Here is a 15,813-nt window from a genome sequence, read left to right as displayed (position 1 = left end):
TGCTTACTAGGCAGGAAACAGCGTTGTCGCAACTGCGAGGAAAATTCTTTTTTTTACGGTCTATCCGACTAATACATTTTTTTCTTTCTTTGTGCAGTTGAAAAATGTGTTCCCAAATCGGGACTCGAACCCTGGACTTCGTGCTTACATAGCAAACGCTCTACTGGACTCGGCCTTTTTTTTTCCATATACTGTCAGCACCAGGCAGATGGAGGCAAAGAGGGCAGGGGTCGAAGATATAATATATATGCGTGTGCACCCTATTTCATTTCTTAATATGTTCTGTGCTAATATTATTTAACAATAATGTTATATATATATGTATATATATATATATATATATATATATATATATATATATATATATATATATTGTTAAATATATATATATAACATTATTTCATTTCTTAATATGTTCTGTGCTAATATTATTTAACAATAATGTTTTATAAAAACACCGGTGTGTCAGACCCACCATACTTGCTCCGGACACTGCGAGAGGGCTGTACAAGCAATGATCACACGCACGGCACAGCGGACACACCAGGAACCGCGGTGTTGGCCGTCGAATGGCGCTAGCTGCGCAGCATTTGTGCACCGCCGCCGTCAGTGTCAGCCAGTTTGCCATGGCATACGGAGCTCCATCGCAGTCTTTAACACTGGTAGCATGCCGCGACAGCGTGGACGTGAACCGTATGTGCAGTTGACGGACTTTGAGCGAGGGCGTATAGTGGGCATGCGGGAGGCCGGGTGGACGTACCGCCGAATTGCTCAACACGTGGGGCGTGAGGTCTCCACAGTACATCGATGTTGTCGCCAGTGGTCGGCGGAAGGTGCACGTGCCCGTCGACCTGGGACCGGACCGCAGTGACGCACGGATGCACGCCAAGACCGTAGGATCCTACGCAGTGCCGTAGGGGACCGCACCGCCACTTCCCAGCAAATTAGGGACACTGTTGCTCCTGGGGTATCGGCGAGGACCATTCGGAACCGTCTCCATGAAGCTGGGCTACGGTCCCGCACACCGTTAGGCCGTCTTCCGCTCACGCCCCAACATCGTGCAGCCAGCCTCCAGTGGTGTCGCGACAGGCGTCAATGGAGGGACGAATGGAGACGTGTCGTCTTCAGCGATGAGAGTCGCTTCTGCCTTGGTGCCAATGATGGTCGTATGCGTGTTTGGCGCCGTGCAGGTGAGCGCCACAATCAGGACTGCATACGACCGAGGCACACAGGGCCAACACCCGGCATCATGGTGTGGGGAGCGATCTCCTACACTGGCCGTACACCACTGGTGATCGTCGAGGGGACACTGAATAGTGCACGGTACATCCAAACCGTCATCGAACCCATCGTTCTACCATTCCTAGACCGGCAAGGGAACTTGCTGTTCCAACAGGACAATGCACGTCCGCATGTATCCCGTGCCACCCAGCGTGCTCTAGAAGGTGTAAGTCAACTACCCTGGCCAGCAAGATCTCCGGATATGTCCCCTATTGAGCATGTTTGGGACTGGATGAAGCGTCGTCTCACGCGGTCTGCACGTCCAGCACGAACGCTGGTCCAACTGAGGCACCAGGTGGAAATGGCATGGCAAGCCGTTCCACAGGACTACATCCAGCATCTCTACGATCGTCTCCATGGGAGAATAGCAGCCTGCATTGCTGCGAAAGGTGGATATACACTGTACTAGTGCCGACATTGTGCATGCTCTGTTGCCTGTGTCTATGTGCCTGTGGTTCTGTCAGTGTGATCATGTGATGTATCTGACCCCAGGAATGTGTCAATAAAGTTTCCCCTTCCTGGGACAATGAATTCACGGTGTTCTTATTTCAATTTCCAGGAGTGTATATATAATTATTGTTAAATATATATATATATATATATAACATTATTGTTAAATAATATTAGCACAGAACATATTAAGAAATGAAATAGGGTGCACACGCACTGAGTACAAAACATATTTTAAAATGACATAAAGTCTACACGCAATGAGTACAGATCATACTAAGATATGAAATAGAGTGCTCCCCCATATCTGTCACTGAGTTGCTCCATTATTCCGATGTATTCTATGTTTGTTTCCATATATTCCTTAAAATCTAGAATAAAACTGAAGTAGTAATTAAGGTAAAATAAATTACAGACTGCCGCTTCCAATGGCGTGTGTTCCTTGTAGAACATTGTAACCTCCCAACAGTAAAATTGTTTCCGTAGCCTCGCAACAATAATCTGACTTACCTCCCAATGAAAATGTTACTCATATATGACCTTTCAATAATTAAGTCACTGTGAACCTAAATTGGAAAATCTGGACGTCAGCAATGCTGCGTCATGGCCCTGAAAAGTCATTCTCAAGAAACTGAAAATTCTTACCTCAATTAAGTCGTCGGATAACGCGTATATATCTGCTCCTATAAGAAATTTTTCTGGCACAGCCCAGTGCAATGCTGGCCGCTAGATTTGTCATGTATAAAAGGAAACAACTGATTTTTCTTTACGATACTCGCGATGACCATAGATAGGAGAAATTAGTAAAATTATTTAAATTAAATTAGTAATTTTTGGTTTTACCTTATACTACATCGCTCAGGCACCGCCATCGCTCTCAACGACTGGCCCCGGCAACTCCATACAGTACACCAGTGCTCTCTGTGAGCTATACACTCGATAACTGCTCTCTATGAGCGACCTGACCCAACCGCCCGACTGCGAGCTACTACTCCTACTGCTGCCGACACTATTTTCTAGTCTGTCATTCTATTGTAGCTTACATATCGTAGACAGCGCGTGAGCAATCCATCAAAGCTACATCTGCTCGAGTGCGCTAGTAATAAATTCCTGAGCCATGGACCTCTTACCGCATAACTCATAACAGGCAAAAGGGTGACGGAAAAACACATAACAAACATTCATTCAAAAACATATTCACAATTTAAGTTATTATGCACTGGATGCGTATGAGGCCTTTGAGGAAGCCATATATTTTTCAACACATGAAAGAAATTTCGGAGCTAGACAGGTTTTGCCAAATTAGAACAGTTCTCATTTTAGAACCAAATAAAAGAATATTCCAGGTGTAAAAAAAGTGAAAGAATAGTATTCTGCTTCCAATCAGTAAAACTGTCCAACTCTTTGTAGCCCACATAAAGCAATAGATAAAAAAAATTTGAAACCATTCCTTATATTTGTTATTCTTCTTCAGCTTAAAATTTTCTTCTGCTATACGGAACATGTACTCTTCTAAGTTCGAAGTTTTATTTGTTTACACGTAAAACACAAACTGTCCCAGAAGCTACGAATAACTGTTATTCTTTGCGGACGGGTAACATTTCCAGTCGGGTATTAAAGCTTCAGTTATCGGTATATGATTTTCTGCTGTTCTCTTGATAAGTGCTAATTTCTTCCTAATCGTTCCAAATTGTGATCCTATTTTCGCACAATAACATGTGCGCTACAATTGGTACGAGCTGACATTTGTCGCAGTATGGACATGGTCTCAATTCGATTTTCCGTAAACGTTCCGCTGTGGGTATGGTTTCCTTTATAACGACTATCTGGACACGACTCACTGCTTATTGACTCGTAAACAGGAGATCCCAACTTCGAATCTCAGTCCGGTACACATTTTCACCCGTCGCCGCTGATTCCGCGTAATATCTCGCTGCAGCTGACAGCAGAGGTCACCTTCGATTTACGTGTACGTTTCACAGCTGCGGGTTTTGCGTGGATTCTGTTCTTTCGGACATGTCCAAAAGGACAGACACCACACATTCATAAAATTCTTCCATAACACTTCAGCCGAACTGCTGGACGACAGTAAACTGCTGCCACAATATTTGGAGGCAGAGGCTTCCGGCCATCTTCGATTGTATATTGGTGACACTACCCAGTGCTCTGTTTAAGACGCTACTGGTGCATGCGTTGTGCACTCAGGTGAACCTGTGTATAGGTTGTGTGTGCAGTTCTGCTGCAAGTCTGAGTGGTGCCTGGAGCGTCCTCCGAAGTGGAAAATCGCCTCATCGATATCAGATCGATCGCAGGACAACCCCGCTTACTCAGAGCTCGAAATTTTTCTGTGATACGATCCTACACACTGCACTACCATCCCGTTAGCCCGATTGATAAGGGGCTCAGACATACTTCCACTTATTCATTGATAATGTAGCTCCAGAAATTTGAAGTATAGGCCACAATTGTTCCTTCACTGTATTTCATCGCACTGGCGGTAAACAGTGTCCTGCGATAGCGGATATTCTAGCTCAGCGGATGCGAGCGTAACGCTGGTGTTTTTTCATCCTCCATCAAAAATTGCTGTGCTTCTGGGATCGGTCAAAGACGACTTAGTGCTCCGTAGGGTAGATGTTCATAAGATGCCGTGAGCGGCAGATCTAACACAAAGTAAACGAGGTGCGCTTTCAGGAGCGCATTGATTTTTCATCAATTTAAATTGATGTTTTCAAAGCACCCATTCTATTTTCGTGGAGACATTTCCAATATATAGAAGGAAGGCTACGGTTTTGAAGGCCTCCTCGTTTACCTCATTCCGCCGTTTATACTTCTATACCATTCCCCTTATCTGCTGAAACTGACATACTTTTTCCAGGAAAACAGTGTGGTGGTGTTTCGGCCCTGCTTGCAGGTTATGAGTACCTGAGATGCTATCGGTAAATCATGATCTTCAGAACGCCCACTATTTGTGCCAGATGGTGGCATTACTACCCTGTAAATAAATGTGTGTATGAGTGAGCTTTCGAAATACCGAATAACCAAGTATTACATCCCTTCTACACATCCCTAAGACGTTTAAAAGCGCCAAACAAGTTTCATCTCTCTTAAGGGGAGGTTTATTGTCTGTTGGTTCAAAAAATCGATTTTTTAAAAATCGCATTTTTGGATCCATAAACGTGTTTAGAATCTACACCTGAAACGGTTTTTCCGAATACGGAACGGACATGTTTGTTATTCGCAGTTGAACAAAAAATGTACCTGCCTGAAATCGGCCTTTTTCACCCACCAGTTTCTTCCTTTTGGAGGACGAGTTAGAGTATCGGTGCTTGGGGGGGGGGGGGGACACAACACACAAAATTCAACAAAATTCAAATGAAAGTTTGAACGTGTGTATTCGATAGCCCCCAAGCATTTCCATTCTGGTGCAAAGACTGTGGAGATTGCGACTTTCTTGGCAGTGAGCAGCCTCGACGAAGGGTATTCAGCAATTATGAAGACCATCACAACGATGGACGTCACCCTGGGACTCTATTCGACGCAGTTGGCCAAGCATTCGAACGACTATCGGATTCAAGCGGCTGAAAACCGCTTGTCACCGGCCGTACGAACGGCTCTGGAGCAGCGCAGGATGGCCCAGATGGAGCAGAACCCCCTCTATGAGAAAGGGGAATGACTAGTTTATGGACCCGGAATAGCAGATTGAACGTAAGTTGCACAATATTGCATTTATATGTAATCAAAACATCAAACGCGTTTTTCTCGAAATGACTTTTTTTTATCGCCCGGTATGGTAACTTCAAATATACTGAACCGATTGGCATGAGTCTTTGTTTCCGATGAAGCTAACTAAACTGTCTAGGAGTTGTACCACTTTTATTCCGATCCATCAACTATAAATATTTTTACTTGGCCGATGAAGTCGAAAAATCGATGAAAAAACCGAATTTTTTTCAAATGGCCGCCATTTTGTTTCCTATGGTCCAAATAATTTATGCGAGGTACAATGCCAAAGGAATATTATATACTTCGTTAACATCAACTCAATTTTGATTTCAGACCAGACGGCTGACCTCTGACATACCGCGCGCGTAGGTCTACATCGAAATTTTGTTTCGTTCCGGCGGCATTTCTACCTTTGCTCTTCGACATTTCAGGTCGAAAAAATTCCATTTTGTAGAGGAGATATCAATAAACATTTTTACCAAATTTGACATTGATATCTATAACACATCCCGATAAAAATATTTTCAAAGAACATGCTTTTTTCAGGTCAAATATAGTGAACCTCCCCTTAACCACACCAAATTTTACGTTTTCATGTATGTAGTTTAGACGTTCCAGAAGCTCTCAGGGATTCTCTAACCCATGAGGCCAAAGAGTAGAACTAACATCAGTATGTCACCAAAATATCATAGTCTTAAAGCTGCTCACCCCTAAAAATCTTCCATAAAGATTTGGGCCCCCAGGAAGACAAGGGACTCCCCATGGGAGGGATCCTCAGGATGTTGATAAAACACATTAAATAAATAGCACGTTGAGAAGAGAGTGTGTTCAAAACAACGCTGTTATGTCAGCCCCAAACCTTTCGCCAATGAGATTGAGTTAGTCCATCTGTATCGAAATATTGTGGCGGAAAGTTACTGACATACGGCAGCTGTTCCGAGAGTTCATTAAACAATGCAGACGATGTTGGTAGCGGCTGTGGTGATTCCTGCATGTGGTGCTGCAGGCTTCCTGTGCGCGGGGGACCGTGTGGTGCCGGGGAACATGGGCTTCAAGGACCAGGTGATGGCGCTGCGCTGGGTCAAGGACAACATCGCCAGCTTCGGCGGCGACCCCGACAACGTCACCATCTTTGGCTGCAGTGCAGGGGGCTGGTCCTGCCACGCCCTCGTACTCTCTCCACTGGCCAAGGGTATGTAAGTACTAGTCATTTGCATCACCAATAATTATCTTCCAAAAAAGATGTTCAAGTTCCACTTTGATTAAGAAGATACATGATGAAAAATTGTATGTAGAAATGTGATGTACGTGACCCAAACAATGCATGAAGAATTTGTTGTTGTAGTCCTTTGTTTCACTTCTTATTTTACTGCAGGCATTAATTTTCAAAGCAGCAAGTATGATGTGCATCAGTGCTACAGTATAACGTGTCGTAGTTCTATGTAAGAAGTTTTGGGACAGTTCTCAGGAATAGGATGTACATCAGACGCTTACATATCCTAATTTTCAATGCATCTGACCACGTACTTTAACTGAATGACAGGGACAATAATGTGTGAAGATAATAGTGGTAAGAAATCCGATGGTAGAAAATTTGCTACTGGTACAACGTGCAATTTGCTCCCTCAGAAGAATGAAGTTTATGGTTCGGAATAAGGCAGGAAGGATGCCTTTCCACCACAGAAACCATCCCAGGCACCCACAAAGGACAGATGATATAGTCATTAAAGCTTTTTTGTGTGTGCCAGCAACAGAAGTTCATATATTACATTGGTGCATAAGTTGACAGAGTTTTTGTTTTGCATGTCGGTATTTCGGCTGCTACAGGTTTATTTATCGATTCTGATTTTTCATTTGTAGTTCACTGTTGCTATACTATCATTTTGTCATTTGGAGATAGTGAATGAGCCTGCCGCTGTGGCCGAGCGGTTCTAGGAGCTTCAGGCCGGAACCGCGCTGCTGCTACAGTCACAGGTTCGAATCCTGGGTGTGTGTGATGTCCTTGGGTTAGTCACGTTTAAGTAGTTCTATGTCTAGGGGACTGATGTAAAGACTGATGTAAAGTCCCATAGTGCTTAGAGCCATCTGAGCCATTTGATAGTGAATGGAACTGCGGCAATAGAAAATGGAGTGCCAAGTGGAGAAATCGGAACTTTTCTGACATACTGTTCTGCCTGAGTTCAGTAGAGGTGAGAGCTGCAGAAGCTGCGAGAAAGATTGCTCCATGTACGGGGATAATGCCAAAGTACAGGGCATGGCAAAAAAAAATGGTTTTCTCGTTTTAAGGAGGATCATCTTGACATGACTTACGACGTGCAGAAAGACTTTCATGGTTTGATGAAGATCTTTTAAGCACATTAATCCACTATGCTCCACGTCAGTGTACTCGAGAATTGGAATGTGATGAACTATAGTCATTCCGCCATTGGGCGACATTTGCATGCAGTGGGGAAGGTTCAAAAATTGGATGTATAGGTATCGCAAGCTCTAATCCAAAATCACAAAAATCAGACGGTGGCAGTATGTGTATCTCTGCTTGCTCGTCATCGATTGGCTCCTGAACGATACCGACCATTTCTATCCTGTATCGTTGCTGACGAGAAATGCTGTTTTTATGATAACATAAGAAAAAGGAAGGAACGGTTTGACACAAACAAAGCAGCAACTTTCTGTACATGCGCTCATCCACAAAAGATAATGTTACACATCCGGTGGAACAGCGGCGGTGAATTGCTTCCCCGAGGTATAACCAGCACTGCCGACTTTTGTTGTCAAGAACTGTGACTTCTTACTGACACAATACAAGAATGACGACCAGGAAGACTGCACCGCTACTACTGCACGACAACGCCCGCCAGCATTCTGCTAGATAGATAAAAAACACCATGCAGGAGGTGGGTCGGGAAGTCATTCCGCACTCGCCATATTCATCTGGTATGCCATCAGATTTTCACATTTTCGCTCCCTGTCGAACAACCTTGAAGGAACTTTCTTTCCGGATGCAAATGTCCTCCGAACATGGCACTATGATTTCTGCGCCTCCTAACCACACGATTTCTATAGTCGCGGAATTGAAAAGTTACCCCAGCGTTGGTAGACTGAAGAGTAAAGGAGAATATGTTATTGACGGCTAAAGTCACTGCTATGAGTATCTGTTGCGTTTATGAAAGTTATGAAAAAACGCTATGAACTTCTGCACCAACACAATCCATTGATGAGCCAAAACATTACAAGTACTGCCAACTGCAAGATTCATTTGCGCCAGTTGGTGTTGTCGACATATGACATGGAAAGGAAAGTATGTAAACAGAATGGCGACAAATGGCGAATCGTCATGGTGATGATACGATCGACTTGACAAAGAGCAGATGTTTATGACCCTGCACCTGTGGTGAGCATCTTGGAAACGGGGAAGTTGGTTGGAAGTTCGCTTGCTGCTATCAAGAGTATATATGGAAATTAGTTGACGGCTGGTGAAACTTGACAGTCAGCACAGTCAATAAAAAAAGGATAGGGGTCAGTCTGCGCTGAATCTGACTACAGAGTGCAGTACATAGCGAATTAGACACAGGACAAGATTATTATATCGCCGATTAGGACGAGAAAATAGCGGTTTGTTGCTTTAATTTTGGACACCAGTGTAGATTTATCTGTGTTGCATATCGATCACCAAGACGAAAAATACAGCTAACACAGCACGCGGCAGTTGTACGCGGAGTGTGGGATTTACGACTGCGAGAGTATGAAAATCAAGGGATCTGATATTTGCTATGTGCGCGTAGGGAGAGAAATAAGGACAAAGATGAATTTCGGAAGGATGACGATTGGATCTGGAGGAATATAGATGTATTAGTAGAGAAATTAAATCTCGTAGACACATTGTTGAGCAGCTATTGGCGAAATCTTGTAGCATTCGGAAAGTCGGGCTTACTAACTCAGACAATATTGTCAGTGTTACTGCTTTTATACGTTAATAGTTTCCAAATATAGACCACCAGTTATCAAAGGTACGTCGTGTCAGTTTTCATTTAATGAAATCCATGTACTTTCTAGTGTGTAGCCGTAAATCGTGTAGATCGATGGTTTCTGGATATCAGTAAGCAGCCTGCATTACACGGTCCTGTTCTAATTTTCTGAAAACGTCCCCTTAGAAAAATTTATGAATGAATGTGCTGATAAACCTCTTACATTATTTGATTTTCAAACAGCTGAGCAGAACTGAACGTACTCAGACATTTCGCTCTTTACCTATTCTGATCAACACTAAACTGACACACAATGTTTTTTGCGCAACTTAATCTGACTTTCAAAAATCCCTGCAAAAGAATGGCCCTGACTAACAATAACCTATACCTTTCATGAATCACTTACCTCACAAAAATCTTCGTTACTCGAACTACTGCAATACAGCGAGCGCCACTACTGCCAGCTGAATAAAAGATTCTAACTACTGAAGGCACTAACTACTGACAGGCATAGTCAGCAAATGAAAGATTTTGATAGAGAACAAACAATGTATTTACCTTAACAATGTTCCAAAGTCATCATATATATATATATCAGTTCATGATATCCAATATTACAAATTTACTCTTTCTGATGGACACATGTCCAGATCGTCCGCTCTCAAAATTCTGCCCTTTCTCTCCCCACATCCACCAATGCTGGCGGCTCACCTCCAACTGCGTAACGCTACGCGCTGTTCACATCTAACTGCCCAACACTACAATAGCAATATTCCAACAATTCAAATCAGCCACAGACTGTACACAGCACAGTCAGTGATTTTAATATAGAGCACTACGTGGCGTTACCAACATAAAAACCTAAGCAGCCTACTTACAGCTGTTTTTCTGTTTTTCTGTTCTATATAACTCACTGTTTTATTGGATGACTTTAGCCGATCGACATATGTATTTATCATCGCTCACAGACCTTTCCACATGGTGTATGAAAGTAAGATATAATTTCGTAGATAATTTTAGATAAGCCGTTGCACCATCATTACCGAGCTTATGCAAGAAGATCAGTAGTGGAATTATTCTGACTGGCTTGAGTGGAGACAGGTTTCATAATTTTACGCAAAGCTATAATTATATACATAGGCCTACCTAATACGCAACTGCTACACTTCATGGAGAGAATGAGTGGATAATATGCTGCTCAATATTTATTTTCCTAAATAAGCTTTTCTTCGGTTTCATCACCTCCATCAGTACATCTGCAAACAATTGCATTTATTTATATTTTACATAAAATATAATTTATAATGTGTCTTTTAGTTTTTTATGTTGTACTCCCATTCAGATGTTGTAGATGGATATATGTCATCTTTGAGCAAACTGTTACTGCTATCTGTAGTTCTTGAACGTAATATTTTTTCAGTAATGTTTCAAAGATGTTCGATGATCAGATCTTGCACGTATATTATAAAAGTTATTTATTATTCTGACAGTCCCTTGACAGTTATAGAAATTAAGCTTTGACGGCTAGTTGTTCACTCTCAGATACTTACTTTTAGGTCGTGTTTGTAATTCGGGTCCACTCGTCGCGTTGAGTAATGATGTCATACCTAAAGCAGAGACGCAACATAGAGGCAATCTTTGAAAGCAACTGTTCATATTCGTAAACAAAGGAATTTAACATACGATAAAATTGCAGTCACAGTTCACGTGGTCAGTTTCTTAGACACAAATTATATCGGAAAGAACTCAAGGTAACGAAAACAAACAGAAACAGAAAAAGGGAAGTATACATGTCTTAAATAAATTGCGAGAAAGAAAAGCACAGAGAAACTCTAAATCCATTAGTGTTTAGAGCATGATACTGCGAAATAACGTTAATTTTTAATAATAATTATTGAACATAACGGGACTAGTACACAAGTAACGAAAATTCACCAAAAGGATGGTCTAACAAACATTTGAATCGATAACTAGAATTAAGCTAGATAATTAAATACTCTTTATCGATTCCAGCCATTCCACGGTAATTATTTAATTCGTTTTTTCAGCAGGTGTGTTCACTGAAGTGTAATAAGATTTCTGCATTTGCAATTGCTCTCTGAACTTGTGTGGAAAAATGACCAATATTAGAGTTGGTAACTAGAACTGACCTATATAGGTTAATTCTAATTACCGATTCCAACCATTCCGCGGCTCGTTATGTAGGCGGTTTTAACAACAAGTGTGTGCACTGAAGTGCTGCATGATTTCTCCATTTGGTATTACTCTCTTCACTGCTATATGAAAGAGAAAAGTTTGAGATCTGTACCTACAATATTGGTTACTTTCCCGTTGTAGTTCTGAGACGAATAATCTAGAAATCCGACGAAAATCTAATTCACTGATTAACTGCAAGAATTTCCAAAATTATGAACCATCGAGTAGTTGGAATCGGTAGCTAGAATTGACCTCCTATGTAGGTCAGCTCTAGTTACCGATTACAGCCCTTCGATTGCTCTTAATTAGATCGTTTTTTCAGCAGGTGTGTGCACTAAAATGTAGGCTAATAGGATTTCTGCACTTGTAATTGCTCTCTGAACTACGGCGAGAAAGTTACTAATATTGGAATCCGTAACTAGAACTGACCTATACAGAACGTCAATTCTAGTTACCCATTCCAGTTTTCGTTATTTCACCGCAGTAGTTTTAGAGAGAAATTACAAGTGTAGAAATGCTATTACGTTTCAGTGTAAAAAAACACCTGCAAAAATAATTTATTTATGAATCATGGAACGGTAGGAATCGGTTACTGGAATTTGCCTATACAGGTTGGATCTAATTATTCCACTATTCATACATTTTTGTGGCTTTTCGTTAGATGTGATCTGGCTTTTCTTTTAGAATTCAGTGTGTCAGTTTCTTCACATTTCATACTACTATTTCGTATTTGTTGTCATTCATTTCATTATTCCGTTTTTCTGTTATAGTTTAGTTTCTCCCCGCACTTCTCCCGTTAAATTAAATAATTAATAGTAAAATTAACGCTATTTTATAATAGTATGACTTCACCATGCGCTTCACTGTAATGCAGTTTAAAGGTTCTCTGTGCTACTCTCATAAATTACGAGAATAATTCTTGTTCTTAATTATTTTCATTATCTTCAATTCGTTTCGACATAATTATGACTGAGCAAATAACTGCGTGGAAACAACCAATCTACCTTCTTTAAACACATCAAAAATGAAAAACACGAAACTGACAACAACGAACACGCAGATAATTTCTAGTGTCCGATTCCACTCATCAGGTTTTGGCAAAGATGCTACGTATAGGCGAATTATGAAAGCAACGGAGCATACTCGTAAACAAACGAATGCGGCATGTGATAAAGTTACAATCACATTTCCCGCAGTTATTTACTACTAACGAAAAACCACAAAAAATAACGAATATTGGAATCGATAACTAGAATTAACCTATATAGATAAATTTCAATCACCGATTCCAACCATTCCATGATTCATATGTAAATTACATATATTTGAAAGAACTGTATAAAGTGAAGTGTAATAGCATTTGTAATTGCTCTCTAAAAATACTGCGCTGAAATAACAAAAATTTGAATCGGTATCTAGATTGAACCTTCTGCATAGTTCAATTCCTGTAACTGATTCCAATATTAGTAACTTTCTTGTAGTAGTCCAGAGAGCAATTAAAAGTTCAGAAATCCTGTTATCACACGCTTGCTGGAAAAACGATCTAAGTAATGAACTATCGAATTTTTCTAATCCATAACTATAATTGACGTATATAAGAGGTCAGTTCTAGTTACCAATTTCAGCTATTCGATATACAATGTAAGCTTTCACGGCCGGTATTGTCTTCACTTAAAACTTCCGGGCTGATAGGCCGTGGTCGAAGTATAAAACACTCTCCTGACGTTTCGTCTCCGACTGCGGGAGACATCCTCGGAGGTAAAGCGGCGAACTGATACTCTGGGTTGAAGTAGTACTGTCTCGATATACGGCTCTGTACTGGGCAGTTGTATATTCACTTTGCCCATTGCTAGTCTTGTTTTAGGCTGTCATGTAGTCAGCCAGTGAATACTTCTTCGCAGTTCGCCGCTTTACCTCCGAGGATGTCTCCCGCAGTCGGAGACGAAACGTCAGGAGACAGTTTTATACTTCGACCACGGCCTATCAGCCCGGAAGTTTTAAGTGAAGTCAGCTATTCGATAGTTCATAATTTTGGACATTTTTGCAGTCTGTGGTCTATGTTTTTGCAGGATTTCTATATTTCTTATTGATCTCAGAACTACCACGCTAAAGTAACAAATATCCTAGATACAGGTTCCAAATTTTTCTCTTTTTCGCAGTAAAGAAGAGAGCAATGCCAAATGTAGAAATCCTGTAACACTTTGAAAGGTGGCTACACTGAGTCACAGCGCCAGATTATTATTCCGCCGCCTCCACTGGGGCAGTACTAGTTCAGAGGATGTCGAGGGCAGTTGTTGTTCTGTTGGGCGAGAGAGTAGATGCTGTTCGGTTGGTGTAATGTATATATGGAAGAAGTTGCAACTGTCACAGTGTATTTGAGAAAGGATGGGCTTTTGATTTATGATGCTGGTGTAATGGAAAATTTTCAATATATAATGAGGTAAAAGGGTATTACAGTTTTCTTTAATGACAATGCCTCTTGCTCACAGGTACAGTCAACAAAGCATCTGGCATGTGTTCATTTATTAGACTTGTAATTCTGGTTTCTATGTGGAATTATAGTATTTCTGGTTTTTCAATTAGTTCATTGTAAATGGTATTTGAAATATACATGTACGTTGAGTTACATTACCACACACAGAACAGTTACACTTGTGCTTTGTTGTTTTTTAGCTTTTATAGTTGCGCGGGACTTAATTAATCAATTGTGTTAATGGAAATTCCTTGTCATTCTTTATTTTTATTTTATGCAGTCAGATTGCGTGCTAATTCTAGTCAGGGTCAACCGGTTACGAGACTTCGTAACCGGTCACACAGCTACTAAGATTATTGCATTTATTCATTAATCTTTATAATTAAGCCCCCATGCAACTTTAGAGCACACATTTTTCGTTCAAACGGTCTAAATAACGAACGGTGAAACGATTGGAATCGGTAACTAGAATTAATATACGTAGGTCAGTTCAAGCTACCGATTCCAATATTAACCATTTTCTGCAGAACTTCAGGAAGTAATTACAAATACAGAAATCCTATTACATTTCAGTGTAGACACCTGCTGGTAAAACTTGCTGAACCATGGAAAAGTTGGAATCGGTAAGTAGAATTGACCTACATAGCTTAATTCTAGTTACCGATTCCAATATCTGTTAGACCTTTTTTTTGTGAATTTTCGTAGCTTTTGTACTAGTCCCGTTAGATTTAATAATAATTACTGAAAATTAACGCTATTTCACAATATTATGACTTCATCATGCGCCATACAGTGGATTTAAAAGTTCTCTGTCTTTTCCTTATTCGCATAAATCACTATAATAATTTATTGCAGACATGTGTACTTCCCTTATTTATTTTCGGTACCTTCACTTCTTTTCTACATAATCTGTGGCTAAGGAACTAACCACGTGAACTGTGACTGTAATTTTGTCGTATGCTACCTTCGTTTGTTTACGAATACTGTTGCTTTCGAAGGTTGCCTCTATGTAGCGTCTCTGCCTTAGGTAAGACGTCGTTGCTCAAAGCCGCCGAGTGGAATAGGACACTAGAATTGATCCCAAAATTTTGTGCAGTTATTGCAGTTAAGTTTTTAAGTACCAGGGATTATTGTTTTTGGATTGTAGCTTTTCCCGAACGTAGCTTTGTGCTAAAATTATTGACTTATGAAGGCTAATTTCACGTTTGTGATTTTTAGTAGGGCGTTTATTTTATCAGACAGTTTTTCCATATAGTTCGTTGATATGTAGATGGTTTTTTTAATGCATTTGTTGATTTTAAGTTTTGGGTGAACTACTGCACATAGACTAAAGTGTAAGGTATCAATTTTCTTTGACGTGCATTAGTGCCGCAATCGCATTTTGGATATCATTTATGTATAAAAAGTAGTCCATCAGGCTGGTGAAAGTAGAAAGTCGATAAGTGACATAGATGCAAGGTGTTTCAATGGAGGGAGGTCCAAGGCCTTGAAAAGGCGATGGTCATCTTGTACTCACAGTTGGAATGAGATCGAAAAGATCTGTGCTCGTCTGAATAGTGATCCAACCATGAATGAGTTTGGTGATATAAACTTTTTTCGTCGGTCACGACACTTTCAAATATTTTGTGTGAGTTTATTGGGGATGGAGTTTTTCTGCAGTAGTCAGTACTTTGTTTTATTTCTGCCAGTACTTCATCAGAATTAACATTTTTGTGTGTGAAGTTG

At 40.8% G+C, this 15,813-nt stretch overlaps 1 protein-coding gene across 1 annotated transcript in view; it reads left to right on the top strand.

The window, feature by feature from the left end:
* LOC126106564 (pyrethroid hydrolase Ces2a-like) overlaps positions 1-15,813 on the top strand; it is a 319,251-nt gene that overhangs the window by 49,201 nt on the left and 254,237 nt on the right. The window contains exon 4 of the mRNA XM_049912908.1: positions 6,461-6,516. Within this exon, the coding sequence (XP_049768865.1) occupies positions 6,461-6,516 (56 nt within the window). The remainder of the gene's footprint in view (positions 1-6,460; positions 6,517-15,813) is intronic.

The sequence above is a fragment of the Schistocerca cancellata genome, chromosome 10 (genome assembly GCF_023864275.1).
Source record: "Schistocerca cancellata isolate TAMUIC-IGC-003103 chromosome 10, iqSchCanc2.1, whole genome shotgun sequence".
Taxonomy (NCBI): domain Eukaryota; kingdom Metazoa; phylum Arthropoda; class Insecta; order Orthoptera; family Acrididae; genus Schistocerca; species Schistocerca cancellata.
Note: the sequence above shows the minus strand (reverse complement) of the source record. Positions and strands in the feature narration are given on the sequence as shown.